Below are 25,116 nucleotides of genomic sequence, written 5' to 3' on the forward strand. Positions count from 1 at the left end.
TAATTATTTATTTAATCAAAGGTGCTGGAACACCACTCTGGATCATTCCGGCCCAAAATAGCACTAAATACAAATTACAGCTGAGGCCGATGAGAATGTCATTAGATCTGCAGATAGTGGACATTCTTAAATTTTGACCTGATGATGGCGCTAGATAAATAAGTCAGGGGCTCACCAATGCTGATAAAATTCATCCTGAGAGGAACCACATTTCATCCCATGTCTCATTCTTGAGATATTTCACTTTAAACACCAATTGTCAACTTCATGGTGGCTCTAAAGAAAAAGTCAGGGACAATCAGATTCAGTAGGATTCAGGACCACAAATGTCAGTAAAAGAAATTAATGATTAATCGCACTAGTCTAGTTCGTTTTTCTTGTGAAATTTAGAAGTATGGATGGATTCTGATATTTGCCACATTTTGAGGTTTGATTCATAAGGACAAGGTTTGATTCATAAGGACAAGGTATTTACTTATCCACACAAACTTCCTGTTAGGTTTTTATCAACAATGCAGTGATCTACAAGTGGTCCCAGCCGTTGTCTAAGAGTTCAGTGATATTATGCCTTAATAATTTTGATACATAGAAGTCTAAAAGAGACAAAAATGTAGAGCTTTATTCCAAAATTAGACAGAAACCTTTCGAAAATGACACTGTGATCATAACTGTAGCTTGAAATGACCTCTACTTATACTCCTGAAGCCATTACCTCTACTTGAACCTTACTTTACAAAATGGCAACATTTTAAAGGATCTGTGTTTGGATATTGAGTGATGACTATCACAGGCTTTGGGGATATATTTAACCTTTGGGAAAAGACATATACTAAATAAAGGAGAAGGGTCAGGATGTGCAAAAACATTCACTGGGAGGTGTGTGAGACACCAGCGTACTGGGTCCTGAAATGGGGAAAATATTCCACTTTGTTTCCAAACTGCAGTAAGGGACACAGGGTTTTTATCTCACCCTGGTAGAATATTTTCACTTGCTTGACAGCCTTCAGCTTGTCTTCAAATGTCACCATACAATTTCATCCAGTATGCATTATAATGTAAATGATGTGAGAGCAGTTCTGTGCCCAAACCTTTTTTTTTTCCAACCCTACAGTAATCTTTTTAAGTTTCTACCCTACATTTTACACAGCAGAAAGTTATATCAGATCATATGTACTGGCCATTGTCAGTCTATTACTTCTGTGTCCGTGCTTATGAAAGTGAATGTGATTGTTCTGTGCTTGCTGTACCCCTGAGACCCCAAAAGTAGACAGCGAGGAGCATGACTCAAGTGACATATTGACATTAAATAGGGCTGTGTGATGTGCTGATAAATATTGTGTGACAATAGAGAAAATCTCAAGCAAGTCCAGTTGCCTTTTGATAACCTTTGGAAATCCCATGATCTGGATGACTGGGAATCTTTATCAGTCTTTATCATTTGTTTCATTGAGTTGCAAATCACACTCTTTAAATCAATATATTTTGTCATTTGGATGACACTTTGCATTCTTCTACACGGTATGGATACAGGCAGGAAATCAGCATGAAGGAAACACAAACAAATTTGGAAGAGAGTGAACGTGACACAGAACAATCCAGAAGAGGAGAAGGACTCAGATGAGCCATGACAAAGAAAGGAGCTCGTACCTAAAACAGGGGCCATATCCTTTGGAAGGACGTGGTTTGGGTTTGAAAAGTCTGACAAGGACCAGAAAACTGTACTCTGCAAATTATGCCGCAGACCAGTCCCACACCAATGCAACAATTGCACAGCCCATGAACATGAAGTGTGCTGTGATCAAACTGTAGTTAATGAGCATGTATTTCCTAAGATAAAGCCAAATGGTTGACCCCCCCCCCCCAAAAAAAAATATTTCAGAAATCCATTCCAGCTTCACCTCACTCTTGCTTTTACTCACAGGCTGAGAGCAATTGAATGCTTTACCTAAAATCATCTTTCCTTTAAAGAAAACAAGTCTCTCTCATGGCTTAATGAGGAACTGTAGCTGTCTTTTGTTTTTATGATTTATTATCCGTGCTTGTGTTTTCCACATTTCCCGCGTTTAATTATGTTTTTGTCTCTCAGCCATCCCACTCTGGGTTACCTCTTTGGCCTCCATGTAAGATTTCTTCCATACTAGGCATTCCTCTGGTCTACTGGAGATTAGATGTTTGGATTATGTCCTGCTGGCCTGCAGCTTATTTGAATAACTGATTACAGTCATACTCATACATGGAGTACGGAATGGCTTCGTCCTCAGGAAACTGATGGCTTCTGTTTGAAATGCTATTTCTGAGCAGCTGTTGATTATCAGCATGTCACTGACTCTTGGTATAGCTTTGATCTTAAAGTGGTGGCACCAGTGCTCTTAAAAACTCTGTATTGGTGAAACCCTGTAGGTGAAAGTTACTCTGCCCCTACTGAGAGGCCACTCTGCTGGCCGGCTGTCCTGACTTCCCTCCCCTGAGCGCCCGGAGCTGCTGGAGATGAGTAATCAGACTCATTACTGAAGCCTCTGGCCAGCTCCTCCATGTCACTGCCTGTAATTAATCTACCTGAGCCAACTCATAGTGTAGGCCCCCCCAGGGAAGAGAGAAGAGGAGAGGAGAGAAGAGAAGAGGAAAGGAAAGGAGAGGATGTAGTTAGGTGGAGGGTAGGAGAAAAAGAGGAGGACATAGTAGAGGAAAGTTGGGTGGATGAAAGTGGAGGGAGAGAAGATAAGGGGAAAGTGAGAGGAGTGGAATTAGGAATGGAGGAGAGGAGATTAAGACAGCAACAGGGGACAATGAGGAAAACAGGGAGAGGCAGTGAGAGGCAGTAAAGGATGACAAGAAGAAAAAAGAGGTAGAGGAGAAATCGAAAGAGGGAGAGAAAAGCAAATGGGACAAAAAACAGTAGAGGACAGTCAGAGGAAGGAGAGTTTAAACAAGGGGGAGATAAAGGAGAGATGAGTATGGAGAGGAGGAGGGACACAGAGGGGACAAGGGAGGGAGGGGAGGTGACAAGAGGAGAAAAAGGAGAGGGAGGGGAGGAGGTGTAAAAAGTACAAGGTGAGCACAAAGCCGTCCCTGGCCTCATTACAGTAACACACCAGCCTGGCTCGGGTTCATTCGTTATCTGCTCCTGCACTCGTTTATTCTCTCGCTACATGAATCGTCTCCATGGATTGCGTGTCTCCATGGACTGTATGAATAGATAGTGTGCCTGTGTGTGTGTGTGTGTGTGTGTGTGTGAGGGTGTGTGTGTGTGTGTGTGTGAGCGAGAGAGAGTGTGTGCGTACATGCTTGAATATCTGAGTGAACTGAAAACTGCCAGTGTTAACAAAACAGAGCAGCTGGCTGGTGAGGAAGGGACATGGCAGAGAAAAGAGACGGTGTGTGCATATGTGAGCGCGTCCATGTGCAGGTCACCCCCATGCAATTAGTCATGTTGAAGGATACATAGAAGGATAGCGTGTGTTTTTAAGGTGCACTGCCAACACACACACACATACGCACACACACACACACACACACAGACAACCACACAAACACACACACACACAAAGACACACAAGCCTTCCATTTAATTTCAGTTCAGTGGGGATTTATTACATTAAATACTTATGTTGAATTGTACTTCTTTTGTTTGTGCCTTAAAGCAGATACTGTAGAACCACAAAGGGATGAATATGCAAAAAAATGCAAATAATAGTATAGTTATATAGCTATAGTTACCAACTGCTTTACAGATTAAAATATTACATAAAAGTAGCCCCACCTTGGTCAATTTAATTTGTAATGGAGTATCTTATTATTGTAATATAAGGGATCTAAATGCTTCCCCCAACCACTGCCTACACCAGTCAGCAGAACACAGGCCCCGGTCTCTGCTGTCAAACTTGTTTTGTTCATCATTCAACTTGACGTCCTCCTTATGACGTCTGTGCAATATAACAGGTTACTGTTCCAAGAAGCATCTGGCAAAGCAAATCAGTATTATATAAATGCAGACCGTCAACACACAAACACATAAGGTCCTTCGTCCTCCCAAAATCTACTGTGCTGCTCACAAGTGTTCCAGATGCATGGAATTACAGTGGGAGGTTCATACACACACAGTTTTACACACACGCACAGCATCTGATAGCCTATGTGTGTCAGTGTAATAAATCATGTAAAGCAGGTTGCTGGTTGTTGCTGATGCTACAGTCTCCGTCTGCTCCACATGATTAGGAAGAGGATCATGTGGAGAATCTCCATATGTCTGCTTCACATTGGGCCTCCAAACCCCTGGGGAGGATGTGTGTGTGTTTGTCCATGAACAAACCAGTAGGTATCCACGCAGCTTGAATGCATCCTATCTGCGTGTGTGTGTGTGTTTTCCTGTGAGCATCCCACTGTGCATCCATGCATGCTTTGGGTCCCTGGTGTATTTGAGTATGCAAGTTCAGTGTTTGGCGAGGGGCTAAATAATGCACAAAGAGACAGTAAGATTGAATGGATGAGTGTACATCTACTGCTGGCTAATTTTCTCTGTGATTTATTACACTCTACTGTCCCAGTCACAGCCAGCTGTGATACATATACACACACTTGCCTACTGAGAATACTGAATACAATGGTTACCGGTGTGCAGGTTCTCAATCATGGATGAATCTTCTACTGTATGTGTTGAGTCTCTGTATTAACTTTTTCACTGTCATTCTTCCTTAAAACACATTAATTATTACGTACAAGAAAATAATTACTAATGAAGGGGAGGTAAGAAAAATGTTTACAGCTGGGCTGAAAGACCAAAACCATCAATATTTTGATATTAAAAATGTGTAAAATGACTATGTGTAATGTGAAAGGGGTCATTAGTGGTGATGATCCCACAGAGAATAATCACCTCTATGCTTCTAGCCTCTTTCACACAGCTTGACTGTTTTGGTTCAGTTGTCTCGCTCTCATCAGTGTTTTCTTTTTCTACATGCAAACAACTGTTTTCAGCAATAAGCTCAGAAAAACCCACTGTTCATACTCTGCCCATACACATCCACACAAACAGAAACAAGCACTCAAAGTGACCGGAGGGACGGGGACTCCAAAATATCCTGACTTTTAGTCCTGAGCTTTGAGCTTTAGAAAACTCTGGATCCTACACTTCCCACGATGCAACTTGATACAGTCTTCAACAAAACAAAAAACAAAAAAACAAAAACAAAACACTGAGTAGAAGCCTAAGCAGCAGCCTGAGCAGCACTCCTCATGAGTGAACTTAATGTGAAAAATTGGTGGAATGACCCTTTTCTGCACGTCATAAATGAACACAGCAGACACGGAGCATGTTTGATCACCTGTGTAAAGTCAAGTCATTGCATTAGTAACTTGCCTGACTGCTCTGCTGTACTGCACACCTGAACAGGTACGTGTGGAAACCACCACTGCACAGCTGAAGTACTCTGTAAACACTCCCTATTGTCCCCACTGTCCTTCCACCCTCTGCTGTTCTAGTTAATCTCAGCAGTTTCACTTTTGCACGGATCATGATTTCCTTTTCTTTCAGCATCACTTTCTCAGACACGTACATCTTTTATATTCCATACATTCTCTCTCCATCTGTTTCCTCCTCATTTGTTTATTTCCCCCAGTCTGCTTGCTGGGCTCAGCCTCTCTTTGCTCCCCTCTGTCTGTCTCTGTTCTTCTCATTCTTCTCATTCAACTCTTTCCTCTTTCTATTTCCTCCATCACACTCTGTTGCATCGTCATTGTCTGTTCCTAATTCCCTCACCTCCTCTTTGGCTCTCTCTTTCCTTGTCCCTTTGCTTCCCTCTTGTCTGTTTTAGTGTTTTGCCAGAATGTGTGTGTGTGTGTATGTGTGTTTGTGTCCGTCAGTCTACCGCACCACTGCAATTCATCATCATTTTATCTACAGCTCCCTTAATTGGATCCTATCACAGTCCCACCTGACGAGGAGAGAGGCGGGAGGTGGAGAGAGAGGGAGGCTTACTCACTCACAACACCACATGGATGTGCGCACGTGGGCGCATACACACACACACACACACACACACACACACACACACACACACACACACACACACACACACACACACACACACACACACACACACACACACACAGACACAGACACAGACACAGACACACACACATACACACTTCAGCCCCTCATGTCTAGCTTCATCAACAGCTGCAAAGTTGTGTAGAGGCCTGTATATTTACTATTTTCTCTGCCTCCTGCAAAGACAACATGGGGATTTTACAAAATATTAAAGTGCACTGAGGAATGAAGAAATGAATGTTTGTGCATGTATGTGTGCAAGTGTGTGTGCGTGTGCGAGTGTGTTTGTGTCTGTTTATCCATTTGGTTTTGCCAGTGAATCAGAGATTTGCTGAGGAAGGTCTCTGTCCTCCAGCATCAGCAACTCTCTGCAGTAGTACTGGTGTAGTAATGAGAGCATGTGAGTGTATCAAACACTGGGGATGCAAACTGCTATTTCCTGGAGTAAGTGCTGGTGTTTGGAGGTGTGGGAGGTTTCCAGAACACACTTAAAATCCAACACAGAACAGTGAACAAAAATAACTAACATTCACCTGCGATCCGTTTGTCTATCTGCATATCTTTTTTAGAAGAATTAGTGTTATAACGTCAGTGATGGACATCAGGATGTACTTCTTCTGAGGTGTGTGGAGTAATGCAGTAGTAAAAAGCCAGGATTCATTTAGCAAAGAATTTGTGATTCTGAGTTTGACAAATTTATTCAAATATCCAACTTGATGTACAGCAATTACTATTTTTGCAGCTCACTCTCTATTCAATAGGCTTTTAAGTAGTCAGGTCACTGAGGACAAATCTGACAAAAACCTGTAATAACAACCCAAAAAGTCAAATCTCAAACAGAACGCTCGCTCGCATGAAGCAATTACAGAGACACAAGCGACTAAATATGCACAAATTACCTTTCCAAAACACAAAGGAACTGTAGGAGCCATCATTACAATGTGGAAATCAACTTCAATAATGTGCTCCAGAACTATTTTTCGTGTCACCATCCGACATCAGAGGCAGAGCAACTTCCAGTATCACAAAGCTAAAGCTCAATCTTTCCCTTTGTGGGGAGAAAGTGGGTGACTGGGTAGAGTTCAAAAACAGCAAGTGGCCACAAATCAGTGATGTGTTCTGAGCCCAGTGGTAATGCGGCAGCCGGCTAAATAACCCGGAGCCCCTGACAAGTGTGTGACAGGCTGAGGAAAAAAGTCGGCCGGTGAAGCTGCCAAAGCCACACACTGTTCTCCTGCTGCCTTTTAGCAGCAAGGACTCACTATTGGACCTATCACCGTGAGCGAGTGCTGCGGTGTGCAGCTCGCATGTTAATCATATGTCTCGTTAAGTGAGTCATAATTGGTGTCGTTAAAATGCCTCCCCTCTGTCTCATGCCCTGATTGGAGCTGAGGAAATTAACATTGCTGAAATGGTCGCTCCCTATTAGCGGGGACAGCTTGACTGAGGGCTAAGAGGCAGGAATGAGGGGTGGGAAGTAAAAGAGAGCGGCTTTGCGACAGTCAGTCCCTGTGGCCATATGCCTCAGTTTCAAGTCTTTGCCATGCCATCTATTTTGCTGTCTATTACTGCTGCTTTCTCTGTCTCAAGCTGCAGCTAATCAGCTGTAAAGCCTCCTAATGGTTAAAGCAGTATGGCTGTCCTGAACAGAGCTCCTGCTGACAGATTAAACAGCTGGGGTTGGTCAGAGCAGTGAGATAGTTGATTAGGATTGGCTGAGATGGTAATCAGTCAATAACAAGCCCCTTAGCAAATATACTAACTCACATTTATCAGGTCAACAGACGTTGCAGGGGATGTCACCTCTGTAAGCTGCTGTAATTTAACTGCAAAGCTTGTGCACACATGAACTTACCGTGGTCTTCTGACACTGTATACTGGAGCTGTTGAACCTCAGAGCTGGGACGCTGTGCGTGTTGCCCTGGATGTGGAAAATACACTCGTAGTTCCTCTGTCCAGACTGAGGCTGGGGCAGGTTCTGGGCCAGCAGGGTGATTGGCCTCATAACTCCAGCGGGGATATAGATCTGGGTGGAGGACAGGATCTGAGGACACTCCTGGAAATGAGAAAAATAAGAATAAAGAGACTGAGACGTGACGAGAAAAGAAAGAAGGAGATCTCAGAGGGATGCAGATAAGGGTGGAAAGACTGTTCTGGACATAATGCTGGAGAGACGCAATGAAGAAAACTGACATCTTCTCCGCTGACAAAAAAAAAAAAAAAAAATTCATGTCCAATACACTCCAAGAAACATTAAAAGGTTGATTTATTCTAATTGACATGTAATAATTGTGAATTAGAAATGAGCCAAATGCAGAACTCCCTTATGTCCATAATTGTTTTCCTCCCAAGAGCATACAACCACATAAGATACTGTTCCAGATGCATTCCAGTCTCATTTGGTTTCCATGGTGAAAATGTTTGAGGAATCAACGAGGCTAAAACCACCACTTATAAATTATCAACACTCCTGAGTATCAGCTCTTGTCCTATTTAGGAAACACTGAATATTGGACGTGGCAGTTACTTGTCAAAATGAGTACATGTCATTTTGGAATCAACCCCTTCTCCATATTAATGAGGCTGTTCTGGATTTTAGGCATGTTTTTGACTAAAAGAATACACCAGAGGATATTCTAATTCTTTCAGCACCGACAAAAGTGGGAGCCGGAGATGGCGCCTCTTAGGAACATGGGCGCTGTTAATACTACCATGCTTTACTGTAACACAGCTACAGACTCAGGATTAGAGAGGGAGATGACAGGGGGGTCAGCACTTCCATTCAACAGCTCCTCGCTGCCCTTCAATCAATAAAAACTTGGCTTGAATAGACGCTTTGCATCATATTAAGCGAAGCAAAATAACTGAAATCTCTGAGCAATTTTTTTTTCAGCCCTAAGTAAATCAAAAGAAAATATGCAGCTGTCAGCTGGAATCCACGCTACATTGCTGCTTATGCTCGACAATTAATTTGTATTTCAAACTGTGTTTTTGACTGGTTCAATAAACGAGATTCAATTGCATCATATTTGCGTGCAGGGATTGGTACTTCATTATTTACCCCTGCTGCATATTTTCTATCAGTATGTTGACTTTACATCATGATAAAAAAAAGAGTTACAACCAGCAAGGGCCTGCTTGATTTAAGTGTTGATTTACTGATAATAGCAGTCTTTTACATCATAATTGTTCTAAAATGCTGCAGATATTGTTTTGCAGGAAAATGTGTAATTGATATTAAGTCTGACTAAAAGGCTGGGACTTTTTAAGACATGTGTAAGTGGATATGAAGAGCCTCTGCAAAATCATAAAGTCTGTAATTACCACTGAGCTGGTTATATCCATATGTGTTTGATGTTCATCTGGAGATGTGGTAAACAATCATAAAGCCCACACAAATACCAAACTAGAACTTATAAATTAAGTCATGTTCCACTTTAGGCGCCATTAAGCGAACTACCATTTTCCTATTAGGATAGCAATCGTTTATATCTGGAATGATAAATCAGTGGAAACTGCTTTCTATTTAATCAGGAATGAATAACTAAAGTTAAACCACACCAGCAGCCACATACTCTGCAGAGTAATCTCTATATGAGTTTGCTCTGTGCTGAGGTACTGTGTAATGGAGCATCAATAATGACTTGCAGATTGGCCTGGGAATGGCAGAGAGGATGTGGAGGAGAGACAGAGAGAGAGAGAGGTTTGGACATAATGGCACCTGGAGACAACTCTACTCCCCTCACTATGATATAGCACACAGCTGGAGGAGATCGCATTGATGCCATATGGGAAGATACAGGGTGGAATGGCAAAGATGTGAAATATTTAAATTACACATGAAGGAACGTTTTATTTATTAAATCTATAGTTCAACATGTGTCATGTAACATGAAAAGAGACAAAGAAGTGGATAAAACAGAAACATACATGTAAGCATTATAGAAAATAAGACAAGGGCTTAAAGCCATTATAAATTTCATAATGGGTTGTTGAAACACTTCTGTCCAAGAAAATCTGAAAGTCATCACGTTGTGTCAGCACGTTCCATAGGAAAGAATTGAAGGAAGAGAGAGAGCGAAGAGATTAAATCAATGCCAGTGAGCAGAGTGAAGCAGATTGTCAATTAGTGACGCTGACAGTTAAAGTTTAAAGTATTCACAGATGGCGACAGACCACTAATGAACTGCTTCTACCCTCTAATCAAATAGAAAACAGGACTAAAAAAGTCAAGACAGGAAAAAGGAAACTGTATGTGACTGGATGGTAGTAGTAGCAGAGTGGTATCCAGCCTAAAGTAGCAGTCATTGTTTACGTTGCAATGACCAGGCTTGAGGATCTGCTGTGGCAACCCTCTCCAGCTATCACACACACGCACACACACACGCACACGTTGATCGAGGTCACTTTTGGGGACATTAGCAACACATGCTTTAATTTCCTGGAGGTTTTCTCTAACCATAACCTTAACCACTGTCCCAAAAATTAGATTTTTCCCTACTGCAGACACAGTTTTTGTCCCCAGTTGGACAAGCGTCATCAAGTATCTGTTCTTTAGTTTGAAATTTGTCCCCAAAAGTGGCCTGTGACAGATGCACGTGCACACAAACACACACACATTCTTTTAAGGTCTGTTCCTGATTACTGATGCATCAGTCAGGATAAAAAGCACAACATCATCTCTCTGAGGAACACGATTATTTGCACACACACACACAAAGGCGTCCCCCCACACAGACCATACATACAATACAAAGACTCACCATTTCACAACACTCATAGGGAAAAGAGAGGGAAACGCACACATACACACACAAAGGAAGGAGGGAGCGAACAAAAGACTCAGGAGCAGAGGATTGTGGGAGCTGTTTCATTAGGAATGGTGACAGGTGTCAGAGCTGAGTCTGCATCAGATAGCGGAGCAGTTCTACACAATGCGTCACAACGATCTCTTTACCTGGGGGATTCTTCTAATCCCTCGCTTTCTCTCCCCTCTTTTCTTTCTTCCTCTCGCTCACACTTGATCTTTTTGATGTTCTTTGTATGTTTCTTCTCCTCTTTTTCTCTCTCATTACCGTCTTGTTTTTCCACCTTTATTTTATCCAGGTACGAGAGCTGACCGAGCATGCATCCTCTTTTCTGGAAACAATTTTCATCTGACTCATATTTCTCCACATCCAGCACAACCAGTCTGCTACTGGTGGCCACAGGAAAACACTACACGCTATCTCCAAAGAAGTGCCTCGTTGAGATATGAATTTACTGCAGTGCAAGTCAGGGATGAACAGTGATGCAGAGGATGAGCTGAGATAAACCAATGGATAAGAAAGAGATGAGGAGAGATGAAGCAAAAAGGAAGGAGAGGAGGAGGCGAGGCAAGGTCCTGGGAGCCATACACTCGTTTATTAAAGTGGGGGCTGAGAGTCTAGGAGGTCAAGTTCCCAGCAGAGCAAGGCAGGGGTGGAGCGCTGCAACATGGGAGTCATACACACCGCTTATATCTATCCAAACTACTTCTCAAAAGTGCAATACAGACACACACACACACAAAATATGTTACATCGAGATAAATATACCCAAAATGCACATAATACAGGATATACACAAACCAAACACATGCACATTTATCCTCACAAACCAACTACTATTACTGCTACACACACACACACACACACACACTAAATCTTGCCCTCTGGCTCTGTGCAGCAAGCTGGTGCACTCTTAGAAGGCGAGATGCCTGTGGAGTGTTTTACAGTAGCCTTGGGGCCAAATACACAGAAACTATGATCAAAGGGGGAAGCTAAGCCTTTAGAAAAAATTAGTTTAAGTTCACCTTCCATACTAACAATAGAAAATGTCTATTAAGTCTCTGTCAGTTGATTTTGGCATCTGCAGGCCTGTACACTGTATCTCATGCAGAACCCCTAGGCTACATCTTTGGGAACTGATGCATTTCCAATGGGTGTATTTCTATGATGGCCATTTTGAGCTGTAACACTGGAAAACTGAATGTTATACTCACATTAACAAACACTATATAATATATTAGAGTGCTGAGCATCATAGCTATATTGACAGTGATACAGTTGCTTAATTATCTACAAACTGAAGAGTATTTTAACGGTGGTGCATTATCTTAGCTATGACAAAAAGAAAGAAAAAAGATCAAACTAACTCAGATATAATATTAAAATGTTATTGGTGGTTCACTGTAATGGAGATAACTTTGTGTATCTTGCGACAGCACCTTCAAGATGATAGCACACTCTGTGACATTAACTCCAGCAGCATTCATGATCATATTAATACAATATGACTGTATTAATACATAATTTCACAACCCTTCCTGTCATTATATTCTAAGCCAGAGGCCCCACGGTATGATCACACACAGGAACCCTGTGCTGTTTGTCTCTGTGCTTGCAACTCTTTCCCCTTCCCGTCTCTAGCAGCAGTGTGTCTGACAGAAAACATAAAGATGGATAGGTAACGCTTCATCTGTCAATATCCTTTCTCCATTATGACTATAGAAATTATACATGTGATGAAATATATACATACTCTCTCTATAGTAGTGACCTATTATATATTATCATAACATTATACACACAACTGTTGTACTCTGTAAATAAATTATATTTTCTTACTATTGCAATGACACTAAGATCCACACCAGACACCCCATAAACATAAGACAGGTACAATCAAAGACGAAAGGACAAAGGAGGCATTCCTGAAGGAGTAAGAATACTATAAGGCAAAGTAAATATCAAGCACAATTAAGCGCGCAGAAGACTGTATGCACGGTCAGGACATCTGCAGTGGTTGGTCATGTGACATGACGTCAAGTCTTGGAAACTAACATCTACCCTAACCGCAGCTTCCTAACCTCGTTCATCTGATCCTCCCTCCCACCCTCTGGTTTCTACCTGCTCTGCTGTTTATTTAACCATAATGACGCCTGCAGTCAAGAACTCCAGCTGTCCAGGAAGCTGCACTGCATTTCCATATTGACTTTTCCTCTCTTCTATAGCCTCATTTTTCTCACTTCCCACCTGCCTCACTCTTTCTCTTTGTTGGTCTGCTGGAAGATGATGTTTTAGGGGTAGAAGACTGTGCAGGCCGTCAAAACAAGAACAGCACAGGTGAGACAGAGTGAAAGTATATGTGGAGGTGGGGGTATAATGTTTATGAAGTTTAATTATACTGATGCTTCGGAGGTTTATGTGTGGGATGAAAGAGAGAAAAAAAACATGACAGTTGTGTAAATTATATCTAGCTCTGCCACACCTAACGTCATCATGTTATCTGTTTACTTTCCTTCCCTCACTTCTAATTACCTTCTATCAGGAATGGAGACATCACATCCACGGTGATGTCAGAAATGAGGCGAGAGCCCCGATTGGCTGCTGGCTGTCACCCATGAGGCCACCTCACTGAGGCGCTGACAACCTCAGAGTATGATGGATGAGGGAGCCTGTGTGTGTTTGTCTATGTGTGTGAGTGTCAAGGGGGTCACCACAGTGAAGAGGGTCCCCACGGATTAGCGTTACAGTCCAATGAACCATTTCAGAAAGGAGGGGGCAAGACCCCATCGACCAGAGCACACACACACACACAGAAAAGGACCTGATATGATGACCACATCTCCCAGGAGGGAGAGGAAGAGTCATCTGTTGAGCAATGTCTCAGTTTTAGACACTAATATAGTTATACCCTTAGAGAATAAATCTAACAGAAAGTAACACACACATGCACCAGAGAATACCACAATAATGTGCAATGGTTCATGCTAGTAATCCCAATAGATCGCTGCATTCAATGAACACACAAACCATAAGACTGTATCTATATAGATCTCCTACAGTATTTTCTCTCATTTAGACACATCTTTCCTCCTGAGTGTTTTTCTCTCACTCTTCATTAACAACTTTTTCTTAATCTCTCACTGTCTGTCTCTCATAACCCACAACAGCAAGTGAAGACAAGTCAAAACAGAGAGAGCTTTATCAACCTATACATCACAACATCCATCTATTTCTGCTACACTCAGAGCGCACACACACACCCTCCCTGGAGGCTGCCTATGCACTGAACGCTGTAAATCTCTTTATGTAAAAGCTCCAGACAAGAGGTCAAACGGAGGCCAGACATAAAATGATATTCATCAGCGCAGCGGCCGGGCCGCACTACAATGGCCTTGGGAGCCATGTTGCTACAGAGAGTTTGATATGTTGAGTGTGTACAGTTCAGGCAATCAGGTTTAGTATGTACATTACTATTGCAGCACTGGAGTTTAAAGTTTAAAGTTTTATTTGCTAATAAATGTTCATGCATCTGTAAGGCTACTGTACATACAGTCTCCTGTAAATCAAACACTCATTTGTTGAAGTATTGTTGTCATCACCTCTTATTCTAAACAAGCCACAAACATAAAGTCCATCCCTTCCTCTGCAATGGAGGACTTGTCCCACGTACCAGGGATATAAATTGTCCTCTGCAAAAAACAAACAAAAAAAAAACTCGCACTGGTACGCTCTATGAGTCGTATCTCAGGGTAGAGACAAACAACCTATATGGTCATTAAAGATCATTCAGCACAGGGTGTTTAGAAAACGGAGCAGCTTTCATGAACTGGATGAATCATTGTCTTTGAGAGTTTAAATCTTCATGAAACACCAAGGGGCAACACCAAGGGGACACAAGGGGCGGTGCAACAAGTACAGTTAATTTCTGTACTTGTTGAGTCATCATACTATGCATCATGGAAGATGCATAGTATGACAGTGGAAGATGGTGCACTAATCCTACTGCTCAAGTTTTATTTTTACGTAATTTATATTGTCTATAAAGGAGACAGGAGACCTTTCCTGGTTAAGATAATTGCTACTGTAACAATGATTGAAATGTTCAGGGCTCCTGAGATACTGCTGTCCAGGACCACAGTTTGTAGTATGATGACTCAGTGGCTGGTTTCACAAAGACACACTTGGACTATGACTTATATCTAATTATAAATTAAAATCTGTGTTCATCTCTTACACAAGCTCTCTAGCCCTTGATTATCTAAAGCCTTTGCAATGAATTCTAAAGTAAATTATATATATTTTTTCCAAATGAAACACGACTGACCTTGCAACCACGTCAAACTTCCCAGCTCAGTGAACTTCAGCAGAAAATGTTTGCACTCTGGAGAGATTCAAAAGTTACAAGGACACTGGGGAAATTCAGCAAAGAAAAAAAAACCTCTAGTAACATAAAATTGAAATTCAGTGCAGACCTGTAGCAGAGCAGTGATTCTGCTAACTACTTTCCTTTGGTGAAGAAAAACAACTGACACGTCTTCACTGCTATACTGTATATTTCCCACAGATGACTGGGGTCTCTAAAAACTCCTTTCCTTCTCATTACTTGCTCCACAACATTGTTAACAAACCACAAATTCCGTTGGTCTTGTGGCTATGCTGCATGTCATGCGGAAGGTCAGGGGACACAAGGGACGGACTGACCACTGCTCAGTATAGCATGGACAGCGTCAGAGCTAACCTGCCATAGGACGCTACTGTCAGGCTTCCCTTTTCTCTGCTGGGAAGACAGGGGGTCTGGCAGAGCTTTGACAGTCACAGAATCCCATTTATGGCCCATCAATCATCATCATCTATGGGAGATTTAAAGAGTTTATAGCTGTCATTGCAAAATGTGCCAATATGAAAGAGCAGTGGGGGCCCCCCTTACCCCTTTGGGGGTCCCAAACATTCGCCAGGTCTGCCCATCGGGGGGCATGCAAAAAAATCATACATTTTCTAATGCCATTTGACGCAGCTCTGCATTTGTCCAAGAGTTCAATATAATACTAAGCAATCAAGCTAAGAAGCTATAGAAAAAATACTGTGACTACTGGGAAAAGACCTTTACGCCACGGGCTGTACAGAGCTCTTCATCACACATGTCTCCATTAGAATAGCCCTGTGTATTATCTCTGATGACCAAGTGTGATTGTGTGTCTATCTGGATGCTATCAGGTCTGGATGGTCAAAGAGGAGGATGTAGCCGATAAACATCAGCCAGTGGATCGATATGAGCCTCTAAAAATACACAGTCTGTTTGTGAGTGTGTGTGTGCGTGTATTTCTGAGGGTGACACAGTAGATACATGACAGATAACGAGAAGTTATTCAGGATGGCCTCACTAAATACAGCCCTCTGTTCTTTTTTTTTTTTTTTTCAGCCCCCAGGATCAAGATTTGATGAATTTTGTTTGATCTTGTGAGCAGAAAATGACAAAGTGCTTGTCATGTGGGAACCAACCAAAAACAGACTCGCAACCCATTTTAGACCATGACCCAGTGAATAATAAGAGATTTCTGTGACCCACCTAAGAATCAGACAACCTTTCAAGGTCAGTATAAAAGTCCATGATAAATGCACTAACTTCCCCATTATCTGCCTTTTTTTTTTTCCAGTATCCGTCTTGGGATAAGAGAATGAGCTTCTTGATCCCAAAGGTCCTAGGCTGGAAAAGTTTAAGCAACACACTACATAGTCAACTTCACAACAAAAGACGCAGCGTAGTATCTGGCATGCAAATTCACCAGGGCAAAAAACTTTTGAAAGCGATCGCTTCTCTTTGCGAGACCTGTTTCATCTTTTATTCTAGATTTGTGACTCATCCCTTGTGCTTCATTTCAACAAGAAAACTTTTCATCTATTTTGCTCAAATGAACCTCAGTCGTAGTCTCAGGTGGAAGAAGGGCAGGCACCCCATCGCACCAGACTAGGAGTTCTTCTGTTCAATAAAAGACACTTTGAACTCTGTCAGAAGCCTTTTGGAGTGTCCACCCACTCTTCGCAGCCCTTTACTATGGGGGATATGGAGCGAGACGGGTGAAGGAGTAAAGATAAAACACAGAAAGAGTTGGTACTGCTATGAACTGAGATGCTGATACTTAAATAAATGTATGAATATAAGCAATGCTTTTACTTCATTACAGCTTAATCAGGAGTCAGAAATTTTTCAGTCTTTTGAAAACTTGAGCAAACTTGATTGTGTAACTCTCGTCACTCTTAATCAAAGCAGGTCATTATATTTTTTTTAATCAAATCTCAAGGGAAGAGCACTGTCTCAACCTGAAAGGAACTTTATTAACAACAAAGACAAACACATGAATGCAGCAAACAATGGAGCTATACACTATAAACTATATAGCATGTGTTATACAGGGTTCTTCAGGATTCATCTGTTAAAAGGCTGCTTGTACTTTACACTTTTTGCACTTGAATGAAGCTTCATTGATCAAAATGGCCATCTTCCATTTCATATACTAAATCTGTAATATCTGAATCATGCTCTCAAAGAAAAAAAAAATCAGCTTGAGCAGCAGATGAATTTGTAACTTAGGTGAATGTGTCACAGATTGAAGTCAGAATGATTATGCTTTAAACTGGTTCAGCTTGAACTTAGGTGTGATTACCTGTCCAAGAACAAGAATGTGTTCAGAGGTTTGTCTGCGAATGATATGCAAGTTTCCTTCCAAGATGCTGCATTATGCAGCATTTTCAATAGCCTTTGAGCTATGTTTGCTCCCGTTTGGTGAATCTGTCAAAGAAGAAGCCAATACTACCACAGGGCAAGATTTTAAGCATTAATACTTTCAGAATACACACTGAAGTGTGTCCCTAGCACTGGGCATCAAAACCAACCTCTTCCCATATTCTTTGATCAGACAGTTTGAGACTTTGGTCACTACTTTGCCAATTTTATGCTGTTTCATTTTAAACAAGTTACTGTATTGCACTGTTAAAAAAAGGTGTTTGTATGTATGATTCAAGAGCATTCACAGCACAGAGCACATCATATACCAAGAAACGTGTATTTGAATCTTCAAATTCAACATGAAGGCATTTTTGGAATAAAAGCAGAAAAATCACGTATATTCCTTTGCTTTGGTTCATATAACCAAATAAATAAAACAATGGACTGAAGAGCTCTGACACCCCAGCTAATTCCCCTTCCTCTCCTCCTCGGTCCATCATTTAGCAGTTTGATGGTCATTACATTTATGCACTGAGACAGTGAGCACCATCAGATTTCCCACATATGATTACTCATGTGCCTTCAGTGCAACACAGGAGTGAGGTTTATTAAACCTTTGGGAAGAGGGAGCAGTGGGGTCAGAGAAGAAAAACAACACAGGAAAGCATCGTTTTGACTGAAAGCACATTCGACTGTTCTCTTGATACTTTCACACATTCATCAGTTTATTACCATAAAAAGAGGCTTAATCATTAGTGACATTTGGATATTTTTCTATTTATGTTCTGCAGACAAAAGTAAGCTCTGTAACTCTTAGGTACTCTTAAATGATTTTCAGCAGCCCAGCGTACAGGAAAGAAAAAAAAAGTAGGGCAGATAACATTAGCTAAATGACATGGAATTATTGAGTAGATGCTAAGGAGACACGAGGTGGTGTCACGACCCCCAAGTACCCTTTCATCTCCTGAATGGTTAAACATCTCTTGCATCCTCTTCCCACTCCTCCATCCTTCTCCTCCTTTCATCAACATGCTCTCTCCTTCCTCTCCTTCTGTTCAGTCTCCTGTTAATGTTGCTCCCTGCAACCCTGATATCTTCTCAGTACTTTTTCACATTCTACAAGATGATTTTTTCCTCCCCTTGTGTGTTATGTCCACTCCATACACATGTTCTCACCTTTCTTCTTCCTTTGTCTATCTCATTTCTCTAACAGCATATCTGACACATCTTCTAACTTTTCTCTATCTCCCTTTTTTTCCCCCAAGCCTTATTTAAATATGCAAACTAAAAAACACGTTTCCTCATCCCCACTTCACCAAGCTTGCTGACAAACTGGCCTTGAGCAATTTGGACAAATGCACTGTCCAATCTGCAATCTTTCAACCATAATGAGACAATTAAACTGTGCTTCCTGACACAAACTTAATTAGAAGCCTTTTATTGTGACCTCTGACCCTCCTCTGCAGAGAGACCAAAGATAATACATCAAGCCATGGTCTAGTGATACCTCTTCCATTTATATTCTGTTTATTAAACTAAATTTTGTGGTTATTCTAACAGAATGTTCAGAGTCAGAGGTAGTATCAGTGTATTTGATTTATGTGCATTTTATTAACCATGTATTGTTAACTGTGGAACTGAAATGGCCGGATGTGAAACGTGTGCAAAATTCCAGGCTGCGTAAAAACTAGTTAAAGGGAAACCTGCGTGATGGAGAGGGCAGTCACTGTTTCTAAATTATTTGCAGGAGGCTTTTTTTTTCAAATTTTTTATGTACAGTGTGCATATAGTTTCATAAATGAGGCCCATGGCTGTTTTAGCAAGCTTGTTTCCTCTCTAACAACTAGGCCACTGCCACACTCCTCCCCTTGTGTTTTATTGTGGATGCTCCACCTTTCGCTGCTCATCTCATCTGTCTCTCTCCATTAAACACGCCAACGATCAGAGAGGCATCTGGAGATGCATCTTTAAGCTTTAATACACTCTGAATAATTAACACACGTGTGCACACTTACACACACTCACACACACACACACAGCTGAATATATCAGTGGCAGGCTGCTCCCCTAACCACAGAAACGCAGAGGGAAAAGGGAAGCTCGCTCTGTGCCAGCCCCCGGCCCCAGAGTCTCCAAGCTGGGCAACTCAGAGCTGTGTACCAGCCTGAGCTCCAGCAACCAGCAACAATGGAACAACAGCTGTAAATCTGAAACCCTCAGCTGAGAGACGCAAAGAGAGAGATTCTCCTAACTGACTGAACAGGAGGGAAGAACTCACTGGGTTAGAGATCAAAAAGTGAAACCCATATGGAGGTGACTGGTGAGGTGCCTGGCATGGTGCGATGGGACTAGGTGTGCAGAAAGGTTGGCTTGGAGGTGTACGTGGGCACTTGCATACATGCATGCCTGCGCTGGTGTTTCCTGCAGCAGCAAAGTGACTTGACAGAAACATATGACCATCTAACCAACTCACTCATCATGGTGATTCATCCTCTAATTAGCAGCACGAAGGATAACGCTGATCCACATATCTATATTCAACTTATGTACATCTGGAGCCTAACACGGCCTGCTAATGATTATCAATGAGGCTAGGCTACAAAGCCAGCGGTTCATTCCCCTGCGCTGCAGCAATGCATCATGGACCTACTGTATTGCACTGACTGTAAGGAGGTCAACTTACCAGGAAGAGAGAGAAAGGAGGGGTGGGGGGGGCAAGAGATAAGGGATGAACAGGGCAAAAAGGAAGAAAGAGAGGAGGACTGAAAAGAGGATGAAGAGGTGAAAGGGGGGACGATAATGATAATGAACGAAGGGAACAGGGAAAAAAGCTAGGAAAAAGTTAAAGAGAAAAAGAAAGAAAGAAAGAACCAGAAACAGTCAGAGTAGGTGAGTTGCACTTTCACTTACTGAAAAGGTCAGTGCTTCGATTGTTAAACTGTTTCAGAATGGCTGATGCAGAACAAGCACTGGCTCATAATGAGCATTTCTTTCCATAGATTCAGATGACTTCACTCAGACTGTCTTCATGAATATATCAGACCTAAATAAACACCCAATGTGAGCTACACTTTCTTAAAACAAAAATAAATCCATAAAGAAAAAGAAACAGTTGGTCCAAAAACACAGCCTGAGTGAGAAAGGTGTTCTGACAGAAAATGTCACTACATTTAAAAACAGGGGTTAAATTAAATGTGATCCAGGGAAAGATCCAAGGGTTTAAAGGTTTATCAGACACCAAAACACTGCAAAGCAGTTTATACTACAAGGGGACGAGCTCAGAGGATTTTCACGGTGACAGTCATTTTTGCTCCATCTTAACCAGGCCAATATGACTGCTAATGAGGTCCAAAGGTAGTGCTCCTTTTATGCACCAAGGAGGAAAGCAAACGCATGAGGGTAAAGTTGTGTCTTTCCTGCAGCAGTTAGCATCCCGTCACAGACTTCCAATTGATGTTTGCATTTTAATTATTCATGAATTTAATAATTCAGATTTACCTAACCTAACCTAAGGGGAACTTCACCAACTTTACCCATTACTGTTTATTATACAGGTGTTGGGGAGTGCTGCTTATTTGTGAAAAAAAGCTGGATGAAGCCAAGTCTGATAAATTGACCCAAATGACTTCATGTCAATGTCAGTTGGGGCTGAAGACCACAAGTTTGAAAATTAGGAACACCTGGGGTGTGGAGTTAGAAAGACGAGACGAGAGTTAGAGCTTACGAGACCTCTGTAGTCCCCTCCTCACTCCTGCTCATAGACTGTATAAGACATGGACGTAGCACCCGTGACGTCACCCATTGGTTTTGGGGAGTCGGTTTTGTGACCAAACCATGGGCATTAGAGCTGCGCCATCTTGGATTTTAGTGGGAGTGTACTTTCCATATTTGGTGGAGAGGCGGTTACTCTACTGGGGTCAGACGGCAGAGAACCCGACCACTTAGCTTGGAGCAACCAAGTTAGCCTAAGGCTAATCAGCTAATCAGCTAGGCTAACAAGCTAAGCGGCAGCCACACACAGCTACAGCCACCACACGACAGTCCCCGAGTCCGAGCATACAACAGAGATCATAATGTTGCTGCTGTGTTTTAAACATGACTGTTTCAGATAGAGAGGTTTTAGGTGGAGCTGCAGGGTTTGGTGGAGTTGTGGGGGGAAATTTATTTTTAGCCTATTATTTAACTGTGAAACAATCATTATTATTTCATTTAATAAAATATATTAAAACGTTAAAAAACATTATTGTCATTGTTATTAATGATAACAATAAAAAAATAATGATAGTAATAATAATATATAAAAATGTTTAATATTTAATATTTACCGGCTTTCACCGCTACCACCCACCCACTATCCACTTACAGTTACAGCAGCACACAAACAACAGCAGCCGCTTACTGACGGAGCTGCTCTGTCCATGCAATGTCGGACTTCTTAAACAGAAAAATGAGACGAAATAAAATTGTAGCCTAGTATTCCCACAATAAACGGACTCTGAGAGCACGGAACACACCGCAACTGCGTTCCTAACATTAGCCGCTCCGGCCCTCGATCTGTATCAGCCGATGCTTTAGCAAGGAGCTAACTGTCTGTGCCTGTCTATGGGGATGTCACTCAACGTAACCACGCCCTAATCTGTAAAGTTGGCTATTTTAACATGGGGGTCAATGGAGAATTGCTCACTTCTAGAGCCAGCCCCCAGCGGCAGCCGAGGAACTGCAGCTTTTTGAACGTGGAAGTGATCCTCACTGCTGAAACCTACAACTCCCCCCTTGCTCCTGCTCAAGGCTAGCAGCTCGAGGTTACGTTAATAACACTAGCAAAACACACCCAAATCTCTGACTGAACTGTCGATGGACAAGTTGCACTGTGGGTAATGTCGGCAGTGTTTGATGGAAGGAAGAATGTGTGGAATAACAAAAGATGATACCTCTGGTTCTGCTGCATAAATTTTTATATTTTTTTTCTTTTCAACTGTTTTGCAGAACCAAGTAATGTTGAGATTTGTGACTGCCGATAGGTTTGAGTTTCAAAGTCATCTAACAGAAGTGTGTACTTGCACTAATTTGACTGGCAGAAGCAACGTGTGGCCGGCTGACATCACACCGCACTGTGGAAAAAGTTGAGAAAGTAAAACGTGTACAGATTTTTCTTCTGTGTTGGCACCGTTCACACAGTGGCTTTATTGAATTGAATTAAGGGGCTGTGTTTTTTTCCAAACAGCTGAATGCTTCTACTGTACAGACCTAACCAGTAACTGACAGTTCAGGTCATTAGTAATAATTTGAAATGAGACAATGTAAACATAACAAATATAAGACACAGCAGACGATGGTCTGCTACATCTGCCACTGGTACACTCCTATATTTCATATCTGATGCTAAGGGCAGATGACCTACATGGACGTGTAGGTAGGAGGACTTGTTTTACACTCACATTAAAAAAAAAAAAAGAAGAAAAATATGTCACTTCTTGTCAAAGCTTCCATCTGGGGCTGTTACTTGGCAGCCATTTTATGTCTCTGCTGTCAGTCCAAAGCTGCATTAATTCATTTGTGGGACATGAAATATCCAGAGTAAAATGCAACTCCACACAAAATGAATGAATGACTTAATTAACAAGCAGGCAAATTGCAGTCAGCAAATGAATGAGCGCCAAGCTTGTAGACAGGAAAATAAATGCGAACAAACCTGTTTTTCTATTACTTTGTCTGTTCCTTTTTATTGTTATCTTATTTTTCCTATTTCCTTGAATCTGAATGAAGTCATTTGAACCAACCCCCGGGCCCAGCATCGGCCCAGTCTGCAATACCAGCCCAATGCTGGGATTCATTGGAGCAGAGCAAATTTGTTTGTCTATGTGTTTGTTTGTCTCTGTGTTTGTTTCTCTCGTTGTTTGTGTTTATACACATTTCTGTTGATGGCCTTCTCAAGTGTTTCTCTGACTCTGGCAATTTTCTGCCTGGTCGCCCCTAATGTGCCTCTCTGTTTATCTGCTGTCACAATACAGATGATTTATATATATTTACATATCCAGAAAGTGACAGCACAGACTTATATTTACTTTAAGAGGGCAAAAATTATACATTAGCGGTTATCTATTTACACACACAAACAGAAGAAAATGTGTATTTTTGTGATTTACCTGTGGCACAGATTCACAGATGCTATGAATTTTATCAGATATGAAGTGAAGTCAGCCTCAAGAAATACGACAAATGCCTTTGGGAAGATAACCAGTGTAGTGTGAATTCAATCACTTTGGCAACCGACTGCTAATGACACAGGGGAAAACTTTTTCAGGCAGCAGAGATGGGCAATATTGCTTTCAGCGGGGGCTACGGACTGGCACATTGGAACAAAATCAAGGCTAGAGGAGATAAATTGTGTGACGACAAAACTGCTGCTCCTGGCACAAGTGTGCATATGCACTGCTTCAAAATGTTACCTATTCAGTGACAGAGAGAGAACATGAGGATACATCAAGTCACATGCATCCATCACAAAAGCCCAAAGCTGTCACTTCACTGTCTCCTGCGTTAATAACAATAATCCATGTAAGGATGTGGTGATGGCACTGGTATGTGTGTGTGTGTATGTCTATCAAAATTCAGCAAAACCCCCCCCTGACATTCAAAGTGTCTTGGTAACCATGGCAGCGCCTGCACCAAAGAGGCAGAGAACATGAGAAGGGAAAAAAGAGGAGAGAACAAAAATAAAAGGCTGAATTGGTGTGGCTCCCCAAACAAGATGAGGATGGATGTCAGCATGGTGTGTTTACAGGAGAATGAAACATGTGATGACAGGGTGTGTGGAGTCAAGTGCTATCCCTCCCATCCACCCACACACTCTCACACACACTCTCTCACACACTCACACACACACACACACACACACACACACGCACACACACACACACACACATACACACACACACTTGCACAAAATGCCCAAAAATTGCTGCCTCTTTTGTACACTTTGACATTATAACACATGTACAGTACCTCGCTCTCTTGGCATATCTGATAGACAACCCATGCACATGGACACACACAGGGTCTTAAAAAGAGCGGTCCTGCATACATACCCAGACACCAACACATACATAAATATAAGTACGCATGCACATAGAATTACAAACCCAGGAAAATCTTAAAACATGTGTTCATACACAAACACACACCTCCTTCATTCTCACCCACACTGAATACTCTAAGTCGTATGTAAGGTCGGAAAGGTGACAGAAAAGGAAAGAGAGGAGAGGAACTGCAGAAGAAGGAGGGGGAAACGTTTATCACTGTGCCTGCACATAAAAGTGATTTTAAACTCTGCCTCGCCTGAAATAAAGACAAAGGTGGTTGGGTGTTAAGTGCAACTTTCACAAAAGTTTATTTGTGTTTGTCAGTGTGAATTTCTGTGTTTGTGTGAGAGACAGTGAGACTTAGAGACTTAGATGGAGACAGAGGAGCTGTGAAAGCCAATCAGCTCATGGATGAATGTGGGTTTTCATGCAAATATAACATTTGGGACGGTAGCG

General features: G+C 41.8%; 1 protein-coding gene across 1 annotated transcript in view; it reads right to left on the reverse strand.

Moving 5' to 3' along the window:
- Positions 1 to 25,116, reverse strand: part of LOC121192792 (plexin-A1-like) — a 205,640-nt gene that overhangs the window by 78,465 nt on the left and 102,059 nt on the right. Inside the window, exon 9 of the mRNA XM_041054679.1 lies at positions 7,902 to 8,102. Within this exon, the coding sequence (XP_040910613.1) occupies positions 7,902 to 8,102 (201 nt within the window). The remainder of the gene's footprint in view (positions 1 to 7,901; positions 8,103 to 25,116) is intronic.

The sequence above is a fragment of the Toxotes jaculatrix genome, chromosome 2, assembly GCF_017976425.1.
Source record: "Toxotes jaculatrix isolate fToxJac2 chromosome 2, fToxJac2.pri, whole genome shotgun sequence".
Classification (NCBI taxonomy): domain Eukaryota; kingdom Metazoa; phylum Chordata; class Actinopteri; family Toxotidae; genus Toxotes; species Toxotes jaculatrix.